The sequence below is a fragment of the Macrosteles quadrilineatus genome, unplaced genomic scaffold (genome assembly GCF_028750875.1).
Source record: "Macrosteles quadrilineatus isolate MER2022 unplaced genomic scaffold, UCM_ALF_1.0 Scaffold_6__1_contigs__length_79288215, whole genome shotgun sequence".
Classification (NCBI taxonomy): domain Eukaryota; kingdom Metazoa; phylum Arthropoda; class Insecta; order Hemiptera; family Cicadellidae; genus Macrosteles; species Macrosteles quadrilineatus.
In genome coordinates this window covers 9058451-9081006 of record NW_026542599.1, presented here as the reverse complement: position 1 = coordinate 9081006, position 22556 = coordinate 9058451, and the positions used below count along the sequence as shown (strand labels likewise).

The 22556-nt window shown below is 34.2% G+C and overlaps 1 protein-coding gene across 1 annotated transcript in view; it reads right to left on the bottom strand.

The window, feature by feature from the left end:
• The window catches only part of LOC128996588 (uncharacterized), a 92336-nt gene that overhangs the window by 33858 nt on the left and 35922 nt on the right, over positions 1–22556 (bottom strand). The window contains exons 3-5 of the mRNA XM_054421983.1: positions 8265–8477; positions 7537–7625; positions 829–933 (exon numbers count right to left, since the gene is read on the bottom strand). Coding sequence (XP_054277958.1) covers positions 829–933; positions 7537–7625; positions 8265–8477 — 407 coding nt within the window. The remainder of the gene's footprint in view (positions 1–828; positions 934–7536; positions 7626–8264; positions 8478–22556) is intronic.

Sequence of the window (22556 nt, the reverse complement as noted above, 5' to 3'; positions counted from 1 at the left end):
TTTGAATGTATGATAGTTGTCTACTCTGATAAAATTTTGTCCCACAAACCTTAACCTGAAACCAGAAATGCTAATGCATTGTCAAGACTACACACAGAGAATTAAGGTACTGTACAGAGGAAACACTTATGGGACAATCTTGCGCTTTCAGCTCTGGTATGTTGTGCCGGAAATTATTCTTTGTGAAAGGCAAGGAACAACCTGATCAATATCTTTACATTCCCCCAGAATGCAAAATCTTGAAATCCCCCCTACCCACCAATTAGGACGTTAGGTAGTGTTAAGCGCTATAGTTGCTGGTGCCTAGGGCAAAGTCAAATACCACCCCTCGCTCTCATGTACTACAACGCTCACAGTGTAGGAAGACCCAGAGCCCTCTGCGATAGGAATTTCTGCACATTGCTCATTGCTCTGGCTCTGCCTTGATCATCACATGTCTATTTCGGGCACAAAATATTAGAGCAGAAAGAACACTGTTGTCCCATAAACGAGTTTTTTCTGTACCTAACATCTATGTGCTGGGACTGGCCTGAGCCTAAGACCATTGGCTAGTCCTCAGGTATAAGAGGCTCATGGGCAAGGGTCAGGTTCTATGGTACAGACTATATCCTACAGAACAAGCAAACACTCATCTTAGTCTTTTTGTACCAGCTAGATGGTCAGAAAAAGAATACTACAATAGGAGATAGGAAGAAGTAAAAAGAAATGTTTCTAAAAAAAGGTTTTGCAAATCCACCTGGCATGGCAACCATAATGTTATAACATTTGTTAGAACAGTTAGCAGTATGTTAGGTTCGCCTTTATGATCATTGATACATCAGTACTTACAGTGGGGGTGGTCACAGAGAGGGTACAACGCTACGTCGTCCAAACCAGCTCCAATTATTCCTTCTACAAGTCTTTCCATGAACTCTTGCACCTCACTGTCATTCTCTGAAAAACAAGAAAGAGGATAACAATAAACTCTTTAGAGTATCAACCGCCAATATCGAATGCAAGACTAATATAAGCAAGCTTCTTTAAACAACTACCTATAATGTGAGTGTAACCCAACAACTTTTTTCCCCTTTATTTCACAGATCTTGAATTTTTACTTGATGGATAGAGTACCTCCACCTCTGTAATAGCGTTTAAACATCTCCTCATATCAGAAACTTCCTTCATGCTATCAGCTATCTGATCTATAAAAGTTATAGCTCAAAATAGCAAGTATAGCACACAAAGAGTTGTTGATCATGTTTGGAACAACTTTGAAAGTCTGAGAGCATGGATTCACAGTGATACAGAACACAGCTGTTACTACCAATGACTTCAAGCAATAAATGCTTTAGACTTCAATGTAGGGGGTCAACATGTGAACTGGTTGAAGTGCCTGATTTGTTTGGCTAATGGTTTAAGCTTTGACTATCAATACAACAATGTTTAAGTTTAATGTGTACATTGCTATTGTTTGTGTTGCTAGTTGTTAGCGTCTCGGACTTCGGCACGGAAGGGATGGTTTCGATTTCCAGCAAGCCCACAAAACATGGGCTTGGACTGATTGCCCAAAAAGCGTTTGAATAACAGACACTCTCTCTCACCTCTAAAAAATGCCATCTGTGTAGACAAAAACAAAAACAAACAGCTGAAAAGTGCCTGAAGCGTCTTGATAAGTGCCGATAGTCCAAATCCCTTCATAGCATCCAAATCCCTTCATAGCATCTTTTTCAGTGATAAATGTAAGAGTTATTTTTTTTAACAAAGCAAAGATAAACAAGCGCTTTAAGGTAAATTCGTTTAGGGAGACAAAAATTGTTGAAAGCATAAGCTTCATGCCTATTTTCATTTTGTTTTGAAAGTACCTTTTGTCATTCTATAACTCAGTTCTGCGTCATTCTTGCATTTCAAGCGACATCAAAGAAGCACAACAAATTATGTTAATAACACTATTAAAATATAAACATTAACTCAAACCACGGGAAAAATGTAGCATTGACAGTGAACCACAATCAGGGAAAAGGTGTTTCAAGATATTCTCATGACATTCTAATTAGTTAGACTGCCTGGGTAATATGAAGCAACTACTCTCTCTAGCAATTGAGCTGGTAAGTGGTCCCATCGGTGTTCCTCAAGGTTCAACTCTCAGAGCTACACTAATCATTGTAAATACTTGATAATTGACTCTAGTTAGACTGGTTAGGTTAGGATTCTTTAGACATCCTCTAAATAGGATTTTGACAGTCTGATGGAAAATTTATAGCATAAACGTATTTGTAGGCATAAACGTAGATAATTTACTTTGAATTTGAAATAATAAAACTGTAGCATATAAATTTGAATACACAGTAGCCTAACTAATGCCATCAACTTTGAAAAGTCAATAGATAGATAGACTTCTCAGCATATTCTAAAATTTGAAACATGTTTAATGCGAGTCTCTCCTCGGTAATCTTTAGACAATTCTGATGTTGCCTAAATTTTTCCCAATTATCTTAAGGTGGATTTTACAGCTCACATTTTTATCTGGTTATAATTTTGTACAGGACAATTAATCAAAAGTTTACAAATAGGTCTTTTTACTTTCCCAATAGGGAAGAAAGCTGTTAACTTAGGTGGAAGAGACCTAGACCCGGGATCGATTTATATTTTCATTTTGATATCTTCAGAGATCACAAGAAACTTAAACGATAAAAAGCCCCCACTTGTTTGAAACTTTAACTTAAATATTGTCTCCAGCTCTCGGCTGATTCAGTGTTGACAGATCTGCAGAAAAGTATGCTCAATCTATTTTATACCTGAAAGGCCAATAAAGTGTATGGTTACAATCAAATTACGATCTTTACCATTAAAATCAACACCTAAAAATAGGCTATACAATTATTGAAAATAGTCTGTTGAAAATGTTATAGTTATTTTAAGTTATTTTTTATTCTACAGAACTTCAAAATTAAGAATAATACCAAATTGAATGTATGAAAATAAAGGAAAGTTCCTTAGACCATTAACGAGTAGGTTGTTTATCACAACCGAACACAAATAAAAAACTTACAATATTCAGCTTAATTACAATAACATTTATATTAATGGAAGTTTTTTCTAACCAAATTTAGTCTTTTTTACCAAGGATGATACTGATACAAGTAAATTATAGATTAATGCTATGTAGGAAAAGATGCTTTTCTAGAATGTTCAATTTCTACTTTTATCATTAAATTATGCCAAACCATTTGTCATATTTTGTAGTATTTTATTCATAATCATTCAATGAAGTCGTAGACCCAAAGATGGAATTAATTTGGAATAAATATTCAGCCGTGTGTATGAATATTTCAAAGGTGGTTGACTTGGAGTGAGATGACTTTGAGTTGACTTAAGTGAGAGGAGATTCTTCTAGCCTACTTTTGCACAAATTTAATGTTTAGGATGAATTGCATTTAGTAAGAGATTAATTATTGAGTTATGGCAAGTTGTGTCAACATTGTGCATCCTATGCATATGTCATGTAAAATTAATGACTTTTATTGTAGTGGTGCAAACCTGTAATTTAGAAAATCCATATCCCTATTGAGTTTTTGTGCACTATACTCCTTTCTACAAACTCCTGAAAAATATCTTTATTCAATGGTATTTCTTTAACAAATCAAATCCATTTGGACAATCAACAAGGAAATAAATAACTATAGTAGTTTGGTGGAAAAACAATTGTTTACAAACAAAATTAACAAATTAAAGAATCAATCCTAATTCAATCGTTTTTTATATGAGAAAATCCAAGCCTTAAGGGGAAACAATTATTGTTGACATATAGAATCACAAATTTGAAGACTTCCTTTCTCCATCTCCAATAACATTTCTCGAAGTTAAACCATTATGGGAAATACCAAGATAGAAACATTATTTGTTTACAAACAAAACCACCAACCTTTTTTCTTCCCTGTATAAACCACAACATTGCATTCTTCATTCTCCAAATATCTACGAGGATTCCACCACTTGAGAAGCAGAAAACTCACTGTGCAGACGACGGCGATCATAACGAAATCTCGACGCAAACTCAAAACGTAAACAACTGCGTTCAACGAACCTATCTAGTAGGCATGTTAACGAACATGCAGGAATGTGGAATTACGATGGCAGTGAATGCTTCCGGCACTTCCCGAATATTACGACGATATGCAACAGGCTGTGGCGCGGCGAAGACTGACACTGCCACCTGTATAATCTAATCTAATCTGGCTCTCAGGAATTGAGGTGTGAAGACATCCATAGTTCCCGCCTTACAATGCCTGCTTGAGAAACAGATTATTGCGATATAGTTGTAGTAAGCAATGGGATTTGATTGTGAATCGCATATTTGATGCGAAAATCATTCAATTATATTTATATGTAAAATTAAAAACCACCACCGCAGCAAACCTGCACACTAAGAGAATTTCCATTTTCCTGATCGGTTTTCCATTGAAACATTTATACGTTAGATTTATCCCATATTAAAATATCATTAGGTTTAGTGAGTAGCCTACTTAGGTTTGCTGCTACGAGAAATGTCATAAAATGAGTTTTTATTAACATGTAATAGCAGAATGAAATAAATAATACATTTACCCCAAACTTTATCAAAAATATACTCACAAACAAGCAAACTACAACAGTTTCCCCATAAGAATACTATTTTTAATTTTGAATTTATAGTTTTTGGGAATTTTATCCGTAACCATTAGACAATGACGCTTTAATTTACTAAATTGTTTGTTTTTTATCCTTACAAAATGGTTTGGAGAGAGATTTCAAAACGTTATGTTATAGGGCCAAAAATGGGGAAATCAATCTTACTAATATTATAAATCTGAAAGTTTGTGAGTTTGTGTGTATGTTTGTGTGTTGCTCAATCACGCATAAACTACGGGACGGATTGGGCTGAAATTTGGCATGAAGCTTACATTCCCTACTAACATTTAGGCATATTCTTATCTCAAAAATCCTTTCGGGCTCCGCCCCAGTGGGTCTGTAGTTCCCCATGTTAACCGTATGAGTATTCATATTTAAAGGGAATTAAAGAATTTAGTCAGCTGTTTCAACTTTACAATTTGGTTCTATAATATGCAATAGCATTAAAAAGTTAAAACGTTTCCCAACAGGGTGCAGCACTATTATTATTTTGTTTGTGCATATATGAATATATGACAACAGCTAATTTGAACTAAGCAGCAACAAAAAGCTGTGATACACAATATGAACTATCAAAGTAGGATTGTTTACAGTTAGGTTTGAGTTTTTAATTTAATGAATAATTTGTGATATTGTGCGAATGTTTGATGATTTATTTTTTTCTATTGTTTAGGTACAATGGTAGAACATTATGACAATGGTAGATGTCAAAATTTTATCAAACTGTGTCCTCCCCCCATTGCAAACGCAAAGCTTGAGTATAACTGCAATAAGCATTTTATACTTATATACCAACCCCGTACGAAGGACGGGTGCTCTGCTAGTTATAACATAAAACCTAAAACCCCCAAAACCTCTTATAACAATGGGGTTAATCATTTCTATACCACCAGCCCCCCCCCCCCAATTTACTTCTCTGGTTAGCTTGTTACTTGTAAGGATGTAGGCAAAATATGGTTACGGCGAGTCGGTTAAGTTGTTCGTTAAATCATTGACTATGTTAAAGTCTTTGGTTCGCGTCAAGGAGTACAGTTTATAATACTGTACTTGGACAGTGGAAACTCACCACCCCTTTTTTACGTGCTACCCCTTGAGGCCAAATGAAAAGGCAAACGATTTGTTTTTAACATTAAAAATCCTATACTACTTTTAAATGTTTTTAGCTAATATGTTATCATATTAAACAATCTGAAAGTCAGTTTTATGTTAAAAAAATATAGGTACTTCACAAGTTTGATTCTTTCAACTCTAAGCTTAGCTGTATAAAGGAATATTTCGCTCAATCAATACTGTGGTAGCCTAACTGATTTGTTATAGTCTGATTGGAAAAAATTATTGGAAGTATATTTCGATTTACTAGACATAAGAAACAAAATCACGACGGTAAATTCAAAACTAAAAAACCATCTAAATTGTTTGGTTGTGCCGATTGCATGGCTGTTGATAAGATGAGCTAACAATAGGAAATTTCGAACAGTACACACTTAAATCAAGGTGAGCCGTAGATAATGCTATCACTGTGTCTTAACAACCCAATAATTACTAATGGTCGTCCGAAAATATTAAAACGTAAAATATTAAATTAAAATATCCAACATTTGGCAGAACTACGGTACAACAGAGAACTGTAGAAATACAGACAAAATACTACTTAGTTAAAATTACTACGTACTTTCAACTTTGCATCATTAATAACGTATTCTTAGTTTGCAAACGTGGTATGACCTTAGTCAAATTTTTTTGCAATTTGAACCTACTTTAGGAAACTCGTTATAAAGTCAGTTTATATACTACGTGCAAACACTAAGTATTTTTTACGAGTTGAAATTCTCGAAACTTTAAAAGTTGTGTACTGGTACTACATTGTTAGTTTATTTTCAAATTTTTACATTTGTTAAGATATAAAATAAGATATAAAAACCCGTGAATTTCAGTCGACTTTACTCTCTTTGAACAGCCATTAGGTACACCTTGTTTCCTAATTAAGACAGATCCGTAGTATTGATGTTAAATTATAGAGTTTTTATGAGATTCGATAGTGAAAGTAACACAAGTAGTTGTTTGCAAACACAAATTCATTGTAAAAGTTCTACTGTATTTTAAATATGTTGATGATTTATGTGAGCAAAACATAAGCAATATTTCAACTTAGTTTGGGTTTATACTAAATAATTGCATTATGGTACAGTCAATGGTAGCCTACAAGTATATTCTTTCGCAACTGTTAAGTAAAACTGTCAGGTTCATATTTGTTAATGATAGATAGTATGATTGATTAGATTTTACAAAATAAAAGAGATGAAAACCAATTGATGGTTTATTAACATGGTTGAGAACAAAACTGATAAAATGTAAACAAATAATGTAAATAGATGATTAACAATTAATACAACTTGTGATGTATGAATAAGAATAAGAATAAGAATAAGAATATTTATTTTCCTTTAGACAAATACATGCATTTGGAATCGTCATAATAATCACAAGGCAAGGCAAATTCAATAACAATCAACATCATGCTTCTACAAAACTCTCAAAATTTCTACAATAAATAAATAATATATAATAATAATATGTATAAAAGGCAGGCAATAGAGAATATACATACAGTACTTCTAGCATACCATGACCATGGTACTATCTATCATTAACATTAACAATATTGTTCATCTTTCCTTTATCATATTTTCAAATCCTTTCCCACAGTATCATGCCTGATAAACACATCGATAAACATGCCGTATTTACCATGATCAATGGTATTATTGAAGGAATCTTCAGGCGACATTAAAAAAATTGAAGATACAAGTCCTTCCCACATGCTATGCCATGCTTTACAACCACACATTCACTTTTACTTTTAGTAAGGTGATATCGCAGAGCACTTACTATCAGAGTTGCTGATAGCCGCCACGGTGGAGCGGAAGCGCTGCCTCAGCTGCTGATAGAACCACTCCCCTGACTGTAGTCGCACGTCCCTGGAAAATGAAGAAAATATAATCAGAACTACATTACAGTATTCATTAATAGGACGAATATCCATTACCATTGTCCACCTCATCGCTATATATTTTTTTTTTATAAAATTGTTCTGTGTTTGCTTGGTAAGGTTTCTTTCTTATCCCGATGTCAAAATTCCTTGAGGCTGTGCTTGAAGGGTGTTCAATCATACCATGTTTATGCAAATTTATTTTCGGCTTGGCTTTCATTGCAACGGAAACAGAAACTGCAGAAAGCACAGACAATAGAGTAATACTGTTCTATTGTATGTATAAAGCTGTACATGGTTTAAACAAAATCACTTTGGCAAGTCCACAGATAAAACCTCTTGTGTTGGTAAGACTAACGTACTCGGACGGCGACAGCAGGAACTAATGTTATCACTGTACTGCATTACCGACATACTGGGATACCACTGTTAAGTTTCTGGGTTTTGTATTGTAGTATTGTACAACCATTGACTAAGTATATACCACAACCAAACGCAGTTGAAAAGTCGGTGTAGGATTTATTTAAATTACATATTGTCTCTTTTTTCAAATACCTTATATTTTTGTGATTGTATTCTGTGTGAGGAATAAACTATCTTATCTCTATAACCATTGCACTGTGGTTACCTAAGCTTGCGACACGACACACACAACCATCGTCTGGTGGTTGTCTTGGTACAGCAGTGACGACACACGGGCAGACGACAGTGGGCGCACTGGAGGCGGCGTCCGTAGCCCAGGGTGAGCACGGAGAGGCGGCGTCCACAGCGGGCGCAGATCTTGGAGGCGGTGGAGGCGGCAGTGGGGGCGGTGCTGTCTGTTAGCACGGCGCGTAGCAAGCTGTGGAGCAGAGAGAGGGTTAAAAGTGGTAGAATCGGTAGAATACACCATGTAATAACTGTGTTGTGATATTACGAAGTAGACTTCCCATCCATATGGACCAGCTGTAGCCAATTTTCTATTAAAAAAGAATGTAGTTGTGTGAACCAGTCTCAGAATGCGCTAGTGGCCTAAAACTCTATGTTATACCTTATTTTTGGTTTTTAACCAGGTTGATGGGTCATAAGAGTTGCTATAACTCATCATAAGTCATTCCATAAGCTCGACTTGGTTAAAAAGATTGTGTATTTGGCAGAATTTAGTAATTTAGATCTGCGCAATTTGTAGGTGGCTCACATCTACTACGACGATTATGATAAAAAAACCTGGCTACATATTTAGAATGGGGATGGAATGTCTACTAGTACCCTAGTACCCTCTGGTACTGGGTAATTGGGAACTATTACTGGTACTAATACTGGTACTCTCACTTGTACCCTCTGGTGAGGTGATCCTGAACTTCATCTAATTTCTTTGCTTCAATTTTTCACATTGGAAAGTGAAAAGTGTAAAAGTGTGTCACAGTTGGAAGTCTATTCTGTATATAGTAAATGATACCAGTCTATGTATACACAATTTGTTAGTAGGCTAAACAAAATAATTGCTAGTAATTCGCAACTCTACGCACACCTAGGTGGGCATTTGAAGCTAATGAATACAAGGTGAGTGTAGAATGGAGTGAGATGATCTATGTAGCTTTGTTACTGACTAAGATCAGCTGTTTCTGCCAGGAAGAACATTTGGGTCCATTTTCGAAACATGAAAATCTGACTCCTTTGACCTTCTGAATGTTAGGCAAGCACTATAAACTAGCTACCCAGCCAGTCGCTAGGCACGAAATCCCCTCAACAATTGCTACCTCCAGATATTTGTTGCAGCTCTTATTTTATTCTGTAAATCTTTGTGCGAAAAATCGTAAGTACAGTAAACCCTGTCTCCAGAGTGTAAAAAAGGTGTACAGTTTACTTCAGTGTATGCAAACATATCTTGTACAATGGCACCAAAATGTTATTGCATAGGGCTCCCAAACAATATTGCACACAAAGCATGTATGATGATGATGGGCCTGTAATCATCATACGAGGGTTATGACATTTAGAGCCGTTTAGCGTAGATCGCGTGTACGCTGCAATGAGGCTCAGCGTCACTCATGTGTTGTAAATAACTATACATGTTTGTATAATTGCTTTAACCAATCAAAATCTAACAGATCACAACTCAGTTCTACGGTAGTTAAGTAAATAGAAGATGTATACAGGGTGAGGGTGTTCAAAAAAGGTGGGGACATAATTTACTTAGTCCTTGGGTCAAAATAAATTAAAATGAAGAATAACATTTTTTTCCAAAATCGCTTCGTTAACCAGATATCCACCATTTTGTATTTTTTACATAAACACTTTTATTTTTAGATTTTTTAAACCGATCTTTATGAGACTTGGTATGTATGTTAATGTAAGAGAGACCAATGTAGGAAAAAGATCTTCCTGATTCAAATTAAAATTTCAAAATGGTGGTTATTTTAATTTGTTAAACTTAAATTACTCAAAAACAGCTAATTTTATTAAAAAAAAGGCCAAGAACACTTTAATTTATCACTTTTGATTCCCAAACAAAATTAAGTTCAAAAAGATCGAATAAGAAATAGCTGAAATACTAAGATTTTTAGTTGTAAAATGGGGTAGAATAAGCCAGAAGCTAGTCAGGTTTGCTCCATTTTACAACTAAAAATCTTAGTATTTCAGCTATTTCTTATTCGATCTTTTTGCACTTGATATCGTTTGATAGGTAATTAAAAATGCTAAATAAAATGGTTCTTGAAATTCTTTTTTTTTAAATCCGTACTTTCCGTAAATTTAATAACACGTACAATGCTGATCAAGAAGTTATTCATAAAATCAGCCGTTTTTGAGTAATTTAAGTTTAAAAATATTGAACGGCTGCCATTTAAAATTTGTTTGTTGAATCAAGATAATTTTTTTCTAACATAGGTCTCTTTTACCTTAAAATATATACCAAATGTCATAAAGATCGGTGGAAACAATCCAAAAATAACAATTTATATGTAAAAAATACATAATGGCGTATATCTGGTTAACGAAGCGATTTTGGAAAAAAATGTTATTCTTGATTTTCTCTTTATTTTGACCCAAGGAATCGCTACGCAAAAATCCCGACCTTTTTTGAACACCCTGTATGTGGCTTGGTAGTTATTTAATCCATGCTTCAAAGGACGATTGAAGATTCTACCAACACACGCTTGCCAATGTAGGCCCCATCTTGTTTAGTTCACCTTGTGTCCATACAAACCGTGACTGCCTCCTAAAGGATTTGTCTCGCTGTTCTTCAGCTGTGCTCGTGTTTTGTGAAATATTTCAACATTATAACTAGGTGAGCCAGCAGTTAGAAACCTAGTACTGACACAAAGTACTGTTATGCTCAACGGTTAAACCATTTTGTCTAGATTACACTTCAGTTTGCTCACACATTTGTCTGAAGTGTAAAAGATGTGACATGTTTTTCTTAGATACATAACCCAACTAAAATCGAATGGTTAAAATAAAATAATAAGGTGCCTTAAGTTGAATGTTTTATTTCATGTGTTTGCAGTTGTTACGTTTTGTCTAGAAGTATGTTTTTTGTTGATAACAGCTGATCCCAAATAATAGGGATTTAACAATTAGTGAATAAACGTTTTGTAAACTAATTGATGTAATTTGTTTTAGACATTTTCCTCTTTAAAATCTAATTATGCTTACGTTTACACAAATTTTTTTTATGTAACTGTTATTTTATGTGCTTTTGTAATACCATTGAAAAAAATTACAAAAAAAACACTCAGTCTTACTACGTTAGGCCTATCTATCGTGTCAATGGCATCCGAAAATCTCAAAATCTTTCAATAAACCTTCCTGCAACTGTTGGTTAGCACATTTTTTGTTCAATTATTAATTGTTAGGTTAAGTAAAGAATGTGCGAGTTACCAACTAGAGTCGACAGATCAACTATTGAATATGTTGTTATCAGCTGTTAAATTAGCGATTCAAGCAATGCAATTTTACTTCTTTTTTCTCAATATTTAAGCCTCATTTATCAACACTAGTGTCGCAAAGTAAAATAGCTTATTCCCTATATGGGAAATCCGCGAAAACAATGCTGTAAAGTGAATATTTTTAGTACCAAAAACTGAATTTAAAACGCTGACTTTAAAATCGGTCGTAAGTAAATTCACTTTATCACATTTTTAATTTTTACAGCACTAGTGTGGTAAAGTGACGGACCAACGGGGATCAAGGATTGATAGGAAGGCAGTAAAATTTTAAAGCTTCTAACACCAACTTATCAGATGGTAACGACCAATTAATTTTGTTTAATTTTAAATAACATGTGTGCAAATACTTATTATTGATCATCTTTCACTGATAATAATAACATTTTTTTTAAATACATTAATTTAGTTGGTTTTTTATTTTTATATATAAACTGGCTTAATACCTTCAGTGTTGCTAAAAATATGTACTATTTGTCTACTTGTACTTGTAACAGTTACCATAAGTACTAGACAAATGGAATGCTGCTATAGCAATACCTATTCCCTAAAAAATAACAGAAAGAGTAATGGTATTGAAGTATTACAAACATAATTAAAAAACGGTCAAGTTGTACAGTATTTATTTCATGTTATTATAGAGATGTTGAGGCTATAATGCTTCTATAAAGAACATGAACTATTATGTTGAGTACTTTATTTCACAAATAAACATTCATCTCAGAACAATATAAATACACTTAAACAGTGGTCAACGACCGTCTGGTTTGCACACCTGAATCATTCAACACATTTTTTAAATAAAAAAAAAATAAGAAGTGTCAAGGTATACTAATGATTTTCCCCGAGCAAGACTCGGTCCCCAGGTACTTGTACAAATCAAATACCCAATTATATTAGTTTCAAACTTAAACAATACGTAATGGCCTACACAAAGTGTATTCATTAAAGTAGGATTCATGAAACGATAGGAGAATACAGTATGAAAACGTAAGTAAGCAAACAATATAATTGATACTGTTTACAAAAGTTTAAGCCCTGCTTTCAATAGAATTACGAATCTTCTTTTTTTCAGCGTATCGTACCCGAACTCATGCATTGAGAGTGTTGACATTTTCATGTTGTTAATGTAACTATTTCTATATTTAAGTCAATGATGAAAGATGAAACTCAATTAATCTGAGTTGTATGTAATATCTTTGACTATTAATAAATAGTCTATGGTAAAATATAACAATGATCTGCGCAGTACATTCAAAGCAAGTATCTTTTTTTACTTTCCCCATGAACAATATTTTCATACTTTGAAAGGCTGGGTGTAGGATTCATGTATTCTACCACATAGCAATAATAACTGTAGTAATTCGAGTTTGGCAACTAATAACTATAGGGTACATGGTTTCATAAAAGGCATTTAAAAAACCCAACATATATGTTTGTGAAAGTTTTATTACAAAGTTTGCAAAACACACGTGTAAACATTTAACAATAAAATTACAAAATATAAACAGAAACATAAATTATTCTACATTTAATTATATGACACACAACACACAATGAAAATCTTATATGAGTTATTTTCTTAATATTTTTAAATATTATTGTCGTACAGCAATATATTTTTTTACTTACATACTTTGTAATAATGAAGAGTATACTGTATTTATACAGTATATATAATAACTTTTAGCATATAATGTAAATGGTAACTTTAATGGGTAACATTATTGGATTCATTTAGTATCTATTAATTTCAGAGAAGTAATGTCGTCATTATTAATCAGAATCAAAAAATCAAAAGACAACAAATGAGACTGAAGATAAAAGGAATGGAATTGGAAAATTAAATATTGCATAGTAAATGGTTCCTTCATATGTATGAAAAATCTTTGGTTGATAACAAGAAGTGAAGTAGGTACATAATAAAAATAAAAAAAAACTTAAGAGTAATATTGATTATTGGTTATTTTACGTGTTGATAATGATGAAGCATAATAATATGTACTTTCTCTTCCAGAATTTGCCTAATTAAGTAAGGCCATTACAGCTATCGTCATTAATTGCCTACTAATTATGATTATCACAGAATGTATTTAAAACCAATTTCATCTCAAATCTTTAAACCTCTTAAACATAATTAATTGTGTGTAGGGGAAAATTTTTTAAATGTTTGTTGTCAGGGTTCAATTGAAAAAATATATATTATTTTTTTAATTTGCAATAAAAAGACTTTACCAATTCTGTAGTTTTGCCGGTTGATAAAAATGGCGTTACTATAATTTTTAATATTTAAATACATTTTAGTTGTGAGGTTATTTATAGAAATGACCTCACACAGGTCATTTCTATACAGGTCTTTTATATAAATGACAATAACGTACTTCAACGAAAATAATATTGAGCAACAGAATCAAAATGTAATAAATATCTTATGCAAATACTGTAATATGTTTGGCACTAGCATTACGGCACGCAATTCATACAAGTAATATTAAATCCTCAGTAATATCAATTATTTTACTATTAATTTCCATTGCATTTATCGATTAGTTTATGTTGATAAACTAATCTAATTGCACTAAGGTAAACAATATTTATTTAATAAATAATGATTTGAAAAAACTAAAATATTCTTTTATGTTAATTTAGGTTTAAAAGTTTTGCAATGACGTGGATAGTTCAATATTGTATTGAATCAATTAAAACTAACTATTCAATTTGAATTCACTTCTTACTAATCTTGAATGTAAACTATGCTTCTTACAAGTGCAATAATAATATGAATACTAGAATAATATTTAAAATCTCTTTAAATAGCACTAATCAAAAAGATTATTTACCGATTATTTCAAATTTCTTAATTTTAAATGAAAATCAGACTTTACAAGATCGTTTGGTTCTGCATTTAAAATTATTCGACTCAACACTACTAATATAAATTCATGCACATTACAAAAATACAGACCTTTTGATAATATTTGAGAATTTGCACTTTAACACTGATTTACCTTCAACCATTTGCTTTCACAATTCAACAGTCCTTCAGAAACACAATACTTGAAGACAAAGACAATTCCGGTTCCAATGAAGCGGCTAAAAAAAAACACGACACCGGAAACACTTCACAACAATACGTGCGCACTTTGCATTCTAAATCAGTTATTGTCCATAGTCTAGCATAAATCCTCTTCTGCATTTACCAAAATCTCATCTTCACTTGGTGCCTACAGCTGCTGAAAACCTTTTGGAAAATAAATAACTTTTACCTCTTGGTGTTAATTTTCTAGAGTTTTTAACACTAATTTGGTTTACTGTGTCCAATTGCCTTTTGAAATTCTGAAATTTCCTCTTGACAAAAAGGATATACAGCTGTATTTAAAATGTCCAAAATTTCCCTAAACATTTAATTTAGCCTAATCCGTCAAAAATATTGATTACGATTTGCTAAAATCTCCTTCACTTCTCATATTTTGATTAGTTTCACCCGCACTTTTACTTTGTCCATGATTACCCTAGCTTCCTTGTACTTCAATTCCCTTCGTATTTTATTCATCGTCCCTAATTTCCCTCTTCATCCAATTTTTCCTCCGTTCCATCCACATCCTTCTCCACTTTCGTCCCTCCACTTCGCACCTTACTCGCTGTTCCGTATTCTCAAATTCCCCTCCATTCCCGCACTCGTCCCCCATTTCCCCACACGTGTCACTGTTGACTCACTGCTCAGCATTTCCCTCATCCTCCTCCGCATTCCCCTCCGTAGCCACCTTCACTATGACAGCCTCCACGCAGCAGACGATGAACAACACCGCGAACAGCCCGAGGTTCCCCTGCGAAGCCTGGTCACCGGCCTCGTACGAAGCGGTGATGTAGGAGGCGGAGAATGTCCACAACATCGCGGACCTAGGACGGCGGTGACGAGGGTGGCATCTCCCCGGGTGTAGGTTGCCGACTGGAGGTTCGTAGTACTTTCACCGTAAGGCTTCCACTGACGACCGCTTGCGCAACGTTACATAACGTTGTATAATACAGTAGGGCAGGGGGCCGGTGCGATGGCCTACTTGGTTGAATAACCGCCGGGTTTTGTTTGGGTTTGGGTAATTATTTTAATTTAAAATTAACAGACAATTTATTATCGAGCGAATATTTTTATTGTTTACATTTCGTAATATTTTTCTACGAGTGAATCTGGGACATATTGGAGAGAGGGCGTTTATTGATTAGAGAAAAAAACCTATTTGTATTTTGCATGTCATAATTTTATGTCAATCGTTTCTCTCCAAAGAAATATATATTATATGTACAATATATAATATATGTTTTATATTGTATTGTATTTTGTATATTGTATATTGCCTATATTTGACTATTACAAACCCAAAATTAAACGTTAGAGGAAATTTTAATCTATGAACTTTTAGGGAGACATTTCCAGCGGTATAATGGGACTTAGGCCCAGCATAGGCCTGTCAACCATGGGATCGGACCATGGGAACGGGGTTTTATGGGGAGTTTTATGTGGTAAAAGATAGTTTTTCTAAATTTTGACCCTCAAAACACAACATTTCCCAATTTCTCTCTTAACCTTTTTAAAGAGCTTAAAAAACAAATAATTTAGTATATCAAAGTGTTTTTGTACGGTTATTTGTAACGGATAAAATTAAAAAAAATAAATTTAAAATTCCCATGTTATTTTTATGGAGAATATTGTAAAATGTTGTAGTTGGCTTGTTTGTGAATATATTTTGAGCAAAATTGGCAAATTTATTTATTTCTTACTAAGCTATTAATATTTTACAAAAAACCACACTTTATTAGTTTTCTTGTAGCAGCAAACATAGGTACTTGTTAATCCTAATGTTATTTAAATAGATTTAATTGAAAATCAACTAAAGACAAATGGATATTCGCTTAGTCAGCAGGTTTGCTGCGGCGGGGGTATTTTTTTTTCGTGATAAAAGTGTAGGCCTACTAAAATCTAAAGAGAGGTTTTTGCAGGATACTTTAATTAGTGTTTTGGTAGAACTAAGTCAATCTGGTCATAACGTTTTGGGATTAACTTGGGAATAAAAATCAACTTTAAGATGTAAATGTTTTCTTCTGAAGGGAAAAAATACAGTATCAAGAAAATCCTTCAAATTATCAAAGTGTTATTAAAGGATTTAAATACATACATTTGGAAAATTTGATCAAAAAATACCCATAAACCAGCAAACTACGACAGATTTATTCCTCTCCAAATAATGGCATAGGAATTTTAAATATACACTGTTTTGAATATATTAATCTTGTTTTTTTACTCTGGGGACATCATAATGAAAAGCCACCTACAGTAAAGTTTCTTCCTTATATGGAAACTATACAAAAGGCGCCTACACAAATATGACAGAAACGTACATTACAAGTATCTACACCTGGTCCATAAGTATAACATGTCTAAAAATAACAACATTTAATGTATAATTGATACTCGTTTAAGCCATCGACAGGGAGAAAGTGAAGTCAAAATGCTGCTTAGAAAACCCGGTTATCTTTTATATTTCCCATAACTGTAAGGAAAACTTACTGTGAACTATCGCTAATAGCATACAAGTTTACGGCCCAAACAATTCAACATTGTATCAAACTGAAAAATAAATGGTATCAGCAATCTAATACTTTCTCCCATTAGCTTGTCAACAACCTTTATCATGGGTAAGCGATGAGAGTAACTCTGATATTTAATAGGTAAAATCACATGTTAATAGGTAATTTTAACAGGAATGAAGGGATGCACTATTTCGTTTAGAAATATAAGGACCATAACAAAAGAATTTCAATCAGAATCGGGGTTTTTAAAAATCTATTTTTCCATTTTTAAAATGGGGTTTTATGGCAAAATAACATAAGTTACAATAACTTTTGAACCATAATTTTTCATCAATGGGGGGTTGAACTATGTTGTTTGGAATTATAAGGATTATCACATACTAATTTCAATTTAAACCGGTTTCTTTCGAAAATAAGATTTTTTTTTATTTTATGGGTTTTTTATGGGAAAATAACATAATTTACCAGATGTATGTTAGAATTCGTAGATGTTGAAGCACACTATACGTAAGGATAAATCTAAAAGGTCTAAGAGACCAAAATTGGCAACAGCTGGTTTATATAGATGTGTACTTCAATAAGCAAAGAGAACGTCACATTTTTGGGGGGTGTTTCCATCCCAAACAAACTCTCAGTTAAACTTCGAAAGAACTCGTAGTATTTTTAATTCTCTCCTCCCACCGTATTGCCTGGGTCAGATTGGCTAATGACTTGCTAATCTGTTATGAGGAAGTCTGTAATCGCAGTTGGATTAATTTGCCTTATCTCTTAGTTTCCAGTCAAAACATAAACACACCTTGGCCACTAAATACCTTTAACGCATTATTAATTGGCAAGGATGTTTACAGGATCCAACTAGGAAACGCATTAATCACGTTATCGTGGGTAAATTACAAAATGTCTACAAATAGGATGAAAACAAATTAATGTTGATGATGAGATAAGTGATTATTTTGTGTGGATAAAAAGTGGTGTGGTTTACAATGGTTTGTATGCATTCAATTGCAGATAACCCTATTGGGTCTGATGATGATTGGAGTGTCCAATCGAAATGCACCACTTACCATCTTGTTTGTATATTTGCCGTCTTGTGAGTAACAGTATAAGCGTAAATATATGTTTTAAGTGTTATAAGACGTTTCTTTTATTTACTTTCCGTAAATTTAATAACCCGTACAATGCTGATCAAGAAGTTATTTGGTAACACGTAAACAAAGAAATTCCTTTTGCCGGCAACTCACCCTACGTGGCTTGGGGTTGGCGAACTAAGGAATATTTTGTAGGACCCTTTGAGGGCTTGGCGCAATTAAGGAGCTCTTTGGCGCAATTAAGGATATCGTTGGCGCAATTAGGGACCTCTTTGGCTCAATTTAGGATATCGTTGGCGCAATTAGGGACCTCTTTGGCGCAATTAAGGAGCTCTTTGGCGCAATTAATGCACGACCACTCTCCATTCTCTCAGACGAAGGATCCACAGTGGTCATCTGTGGTCAAACAACGTCACGCTTTCATAGCATAACGTCATAACGTCACGTAAAGTCTCACTTCAATGACGCCGATACTTGTCTCGTCCACCGTGGAAACTGCAGTCAATTGCGATATTTGTTTAGTTATGGAGAGAAGTCGTAGCTGGAACCGTTTATTTTCCTCCAGGAAAAGGAAGAGTTTTTGTTTTGGAGGAGTTTGTTTCGTACAATTATAGTTTATAGACACATAAAACGTGCTATAACTTGCAATAATTGAAGTGTGAAATGTTTAGTCGACACTGTCGTTGGCTCGCACTTCTAAAATATCAAAATTGGAAATACAGTGGAATCTCGATAAGAAGACACTTAATAACAAGTGTAATTTTGAAATCCCCTTGAATTTATTTTACCCCAAATCCAAATCACATGTTATTACCTTAATAAGGAGTCAACCTTGTTAACAAGTCTAATTTAATAATCCACATGAGAGTTTTGTCTTGTTATCAAGGTTCTACTGTATGTTATTTTTTGTATAATTGACGTGGAAATTGACATAGGATTTATTTAACATTAAATATCTCCTTTCTGCTCGGCGTGCTTAACATGTGGGTATTTCAACAAACTCTACAGTGGCTCAATATGTCGCATCAACTGTTTAGAAATTTAACATAGGAATGGATTGCTTAAATTCTATGGTCAAAAACTTCGACTTTAACATGAAGGGGTGTCTATCAGACAGAGTACAGTATTCATCAGGATAGATGGAATGTAGATAAACAATAGAAAATCAAAGCATAGTTTCCAGCTAACAAGTTGACCTTGAACAGCTGATCAGTTGTTGACATTGACAACAGCTGACAACATCGGACCAATGACCAATCACCATATCCGGTGCGTTCCCGCCACTTCCGGTCAACAGGATAAACTTCTCGGTCGACTTCAGTCAGTACTTCAGTCCAGTGTTCAGAATTGTATTTTTGAGTGAGTGTTGACGTTGGGGGTGTTGGGGCGTCGCTAGGCATATACAGTATCACTATTTTTTATGCTTGATAATAGTGTTATGTGTTACTTAGGATACATGAGTTGCTAGATAAGTAAGATATATCATATTACATTTGTTCTTGCTTTAAACATACTTCATAACAAAAATACCATAATACTTTTAAAACCTTTGTGTTGGTCTTATCGTATGTTAAGTATTTATTACTGTGCGTATCAAGTATCAACGACGATTGACAACTTTAACAGATAAAATATAGACGAGAAATGATTCGGATAAACTACATTGACCAAAGACTGCTCTCAGATATACTAATTATTTTGTTTGAGCGAAGCTTGGTCACCAGGTACACTATTATACCACTATGCGACACCGACACTCCGTGCGTATTTTGGGCAAAAACTGAGTGAATAATTATTGGAATTTGGTATGTGGGTATCCACGGAAGCCCATAGTTTCTTCAAGATTTGTTTGTTGAAATTTAGGATTTTATGGTAAATTTACCATGAAAACTCATAAAACAAAGGAAAATCGGATTGTCACAAAACGGCTGATTAGAAGTTAACGAATTTCATTAGAACAATCTGATCAGAATTGCCCTTTGGCTCTAAAAAACTATACAACTTCCAATGCTGTACAAATTTGCAGTTCAAGGGTTATTACTATTTTTGTGTTTTATAAAATAATTATCATAGTTACTCCCACTGCTCACCCATTATAAGGTCTGTTGCTAAATAGAGAAAGTATGGGTCAGTATGCTGATACCTCATCTCTTACAAAAGGTATTTTTTGCTATTTCATTGTAAGGATCTGTTCAGAGAATGTCCGTTGATGAATCTACATTTTCCCACAATCCTCCCGTCCTTTATTATTTTGACAGTTCTCGACACTTGATAAACTATCAGGGGGTGGGGCTGGCCTTCCATGCCGCAAGTCTCAACACAGTTTGCTATTCACAAGTGTATGAATGTTGTTCTTTCACAGGCAAGAAACACATATTCGTCAAAGCTGTAAACACATGCTAATGCAAACGTGATGTGAAATGTAATTTTGTGGAGCGAAAACATCGAGTGCTTAAAGCAAGTAGAGAGAAGGTACGACTGTAAGTTGTTAGAAGAGTAAATTTGATTAGAGGAGAATAATTTAATTGATTAAATATAGTGTGTGATAATTATTCTTCCGCCATTGATGTTATCACCAAACTCAATTAATTAATTGTGCCCACTTTCATACACTCTTTTTTATTATTCAGGTAAAGGAGAGGAAATAACTGAAGCTTTCTCGGGAAGAGCCATTGAAAACAATGTAACTGTGTGATTAAATTTGTAAAGATCGCTGTTCTTCAACTCAAACGGTATCTAATTGGGCTAGATCATGACATTTTGTGTGACGGGTAAAATTCAATCGCGATTGTTATATTTTAATTTTTGAACGTTATAAAAATGGGTTACAATATGCAGTGAATATACAGCAAATCGAAAAGTTGAGAAATTTTTATTTCATAATACTCGTTGAATTAGGTAGGCTAATGAAACTAAACAGTAAAACAAAAACTTCGAGGAAACGTTGGAATTTTACTCATAATCTTCAGTTATTGTTCCAATCTGGACGATAAACCTACTTCCATAGCTTTATGAGTGACACAAGATCGCAATGAAGATTTTCACAATCATTCTTACTCATTTAAACGCCCCTGACTCCCGCCCTGCCGATGTCCCGGATGTTGCAAGGGTCATCAGGAAATAATCAGCTGATTGTAGCAACAATGAAGAAGACTCACGGCCACAGATGGAAGTGTATTAGACGAGAGTGGAAGTCACGCCTAGTGAAGTAGGACTGGATAATAACATTCCTTCGTCGACCGCTATACAGATGGCTGTGGCAGAGCAGAGTTGTAGAGGAAAAGAACGCTACAGTAGGAGAAGTGATGAAAATAAAATTGGAAGTTTAAAATGTAAATATTAGATGTCGCCGGTTTGATCCCGAGGAAAATATTTAGATAGCTTAGTGGTATCAGAACATTTCTTACAAAATACATAAAAAGTTCTTCCATGCATCAGAATAATTTAACTTCTTCACATTACACATTAGTGATTTGTCAAAACAGAATCTCAAAACCATAAAAACTTTGGAAAATTTTATGTTTTGATATTCGATTGCCGTTTTAAATTTAAAGAGTTTGAAACTGCCGACATTTTTTGCGCCATTATTATTGTTTATGTCGCCGTTTACATGCAAGTTGGTAGCAATGGAGCCAAAAGACCACCATTGATGACTCACTTTGTACAACGAGCTGTTACCTATTCTTTTTAAGTAACTGCTTCCTTGAATGGAGTAAAATGTTCACGTAGGCAATCTCTACGTGATATTGCCTATGCGAGTTCAGGACATCTCCTTCAAAGATGCATTAATAGATCAGGCTGTGGTGGACCTTGGAAAATCAACATTTCGCCTCGGATTTTAGCGTTTTCGAGAGTAAGGCTGTGTCACACTAGGCTACTTTACTAGCCGCTAGTGAAATAGCGGATACTAGTATATACTGAGTAGCCAATGTGACATAGGCAGTAGCGGCTAGTGGGAGTAGCACGCTAGTCAGATTTCACTAGCGTCGAGAATTGAACATGTCCAATTTTCTGAGCTACTAACTAGCGGCTAGTGAGTCACGTGATTGACTAGCGGCTACCGAGTAGCCGGTGTGACATGTGTACTAGCGTAGTAGCGGCTAGTGGCTGTGCATGTTTGGGTTTGGTTTGTTGTGGAAAAGTTGGTTTCAATTAAAATTTGTGAAAAATGAGTGAAGTGAAGTGGTCCTGTTTCCAATGAATGAGATACCATACACATACCTGTATAAATTGTTCCATGACTTCATAAATAGCTTTAAGCACTTCCGGTAGAAATGTAGATATTGTATTGTGTGGCACTCTGAAAAGATACTGAAGGGA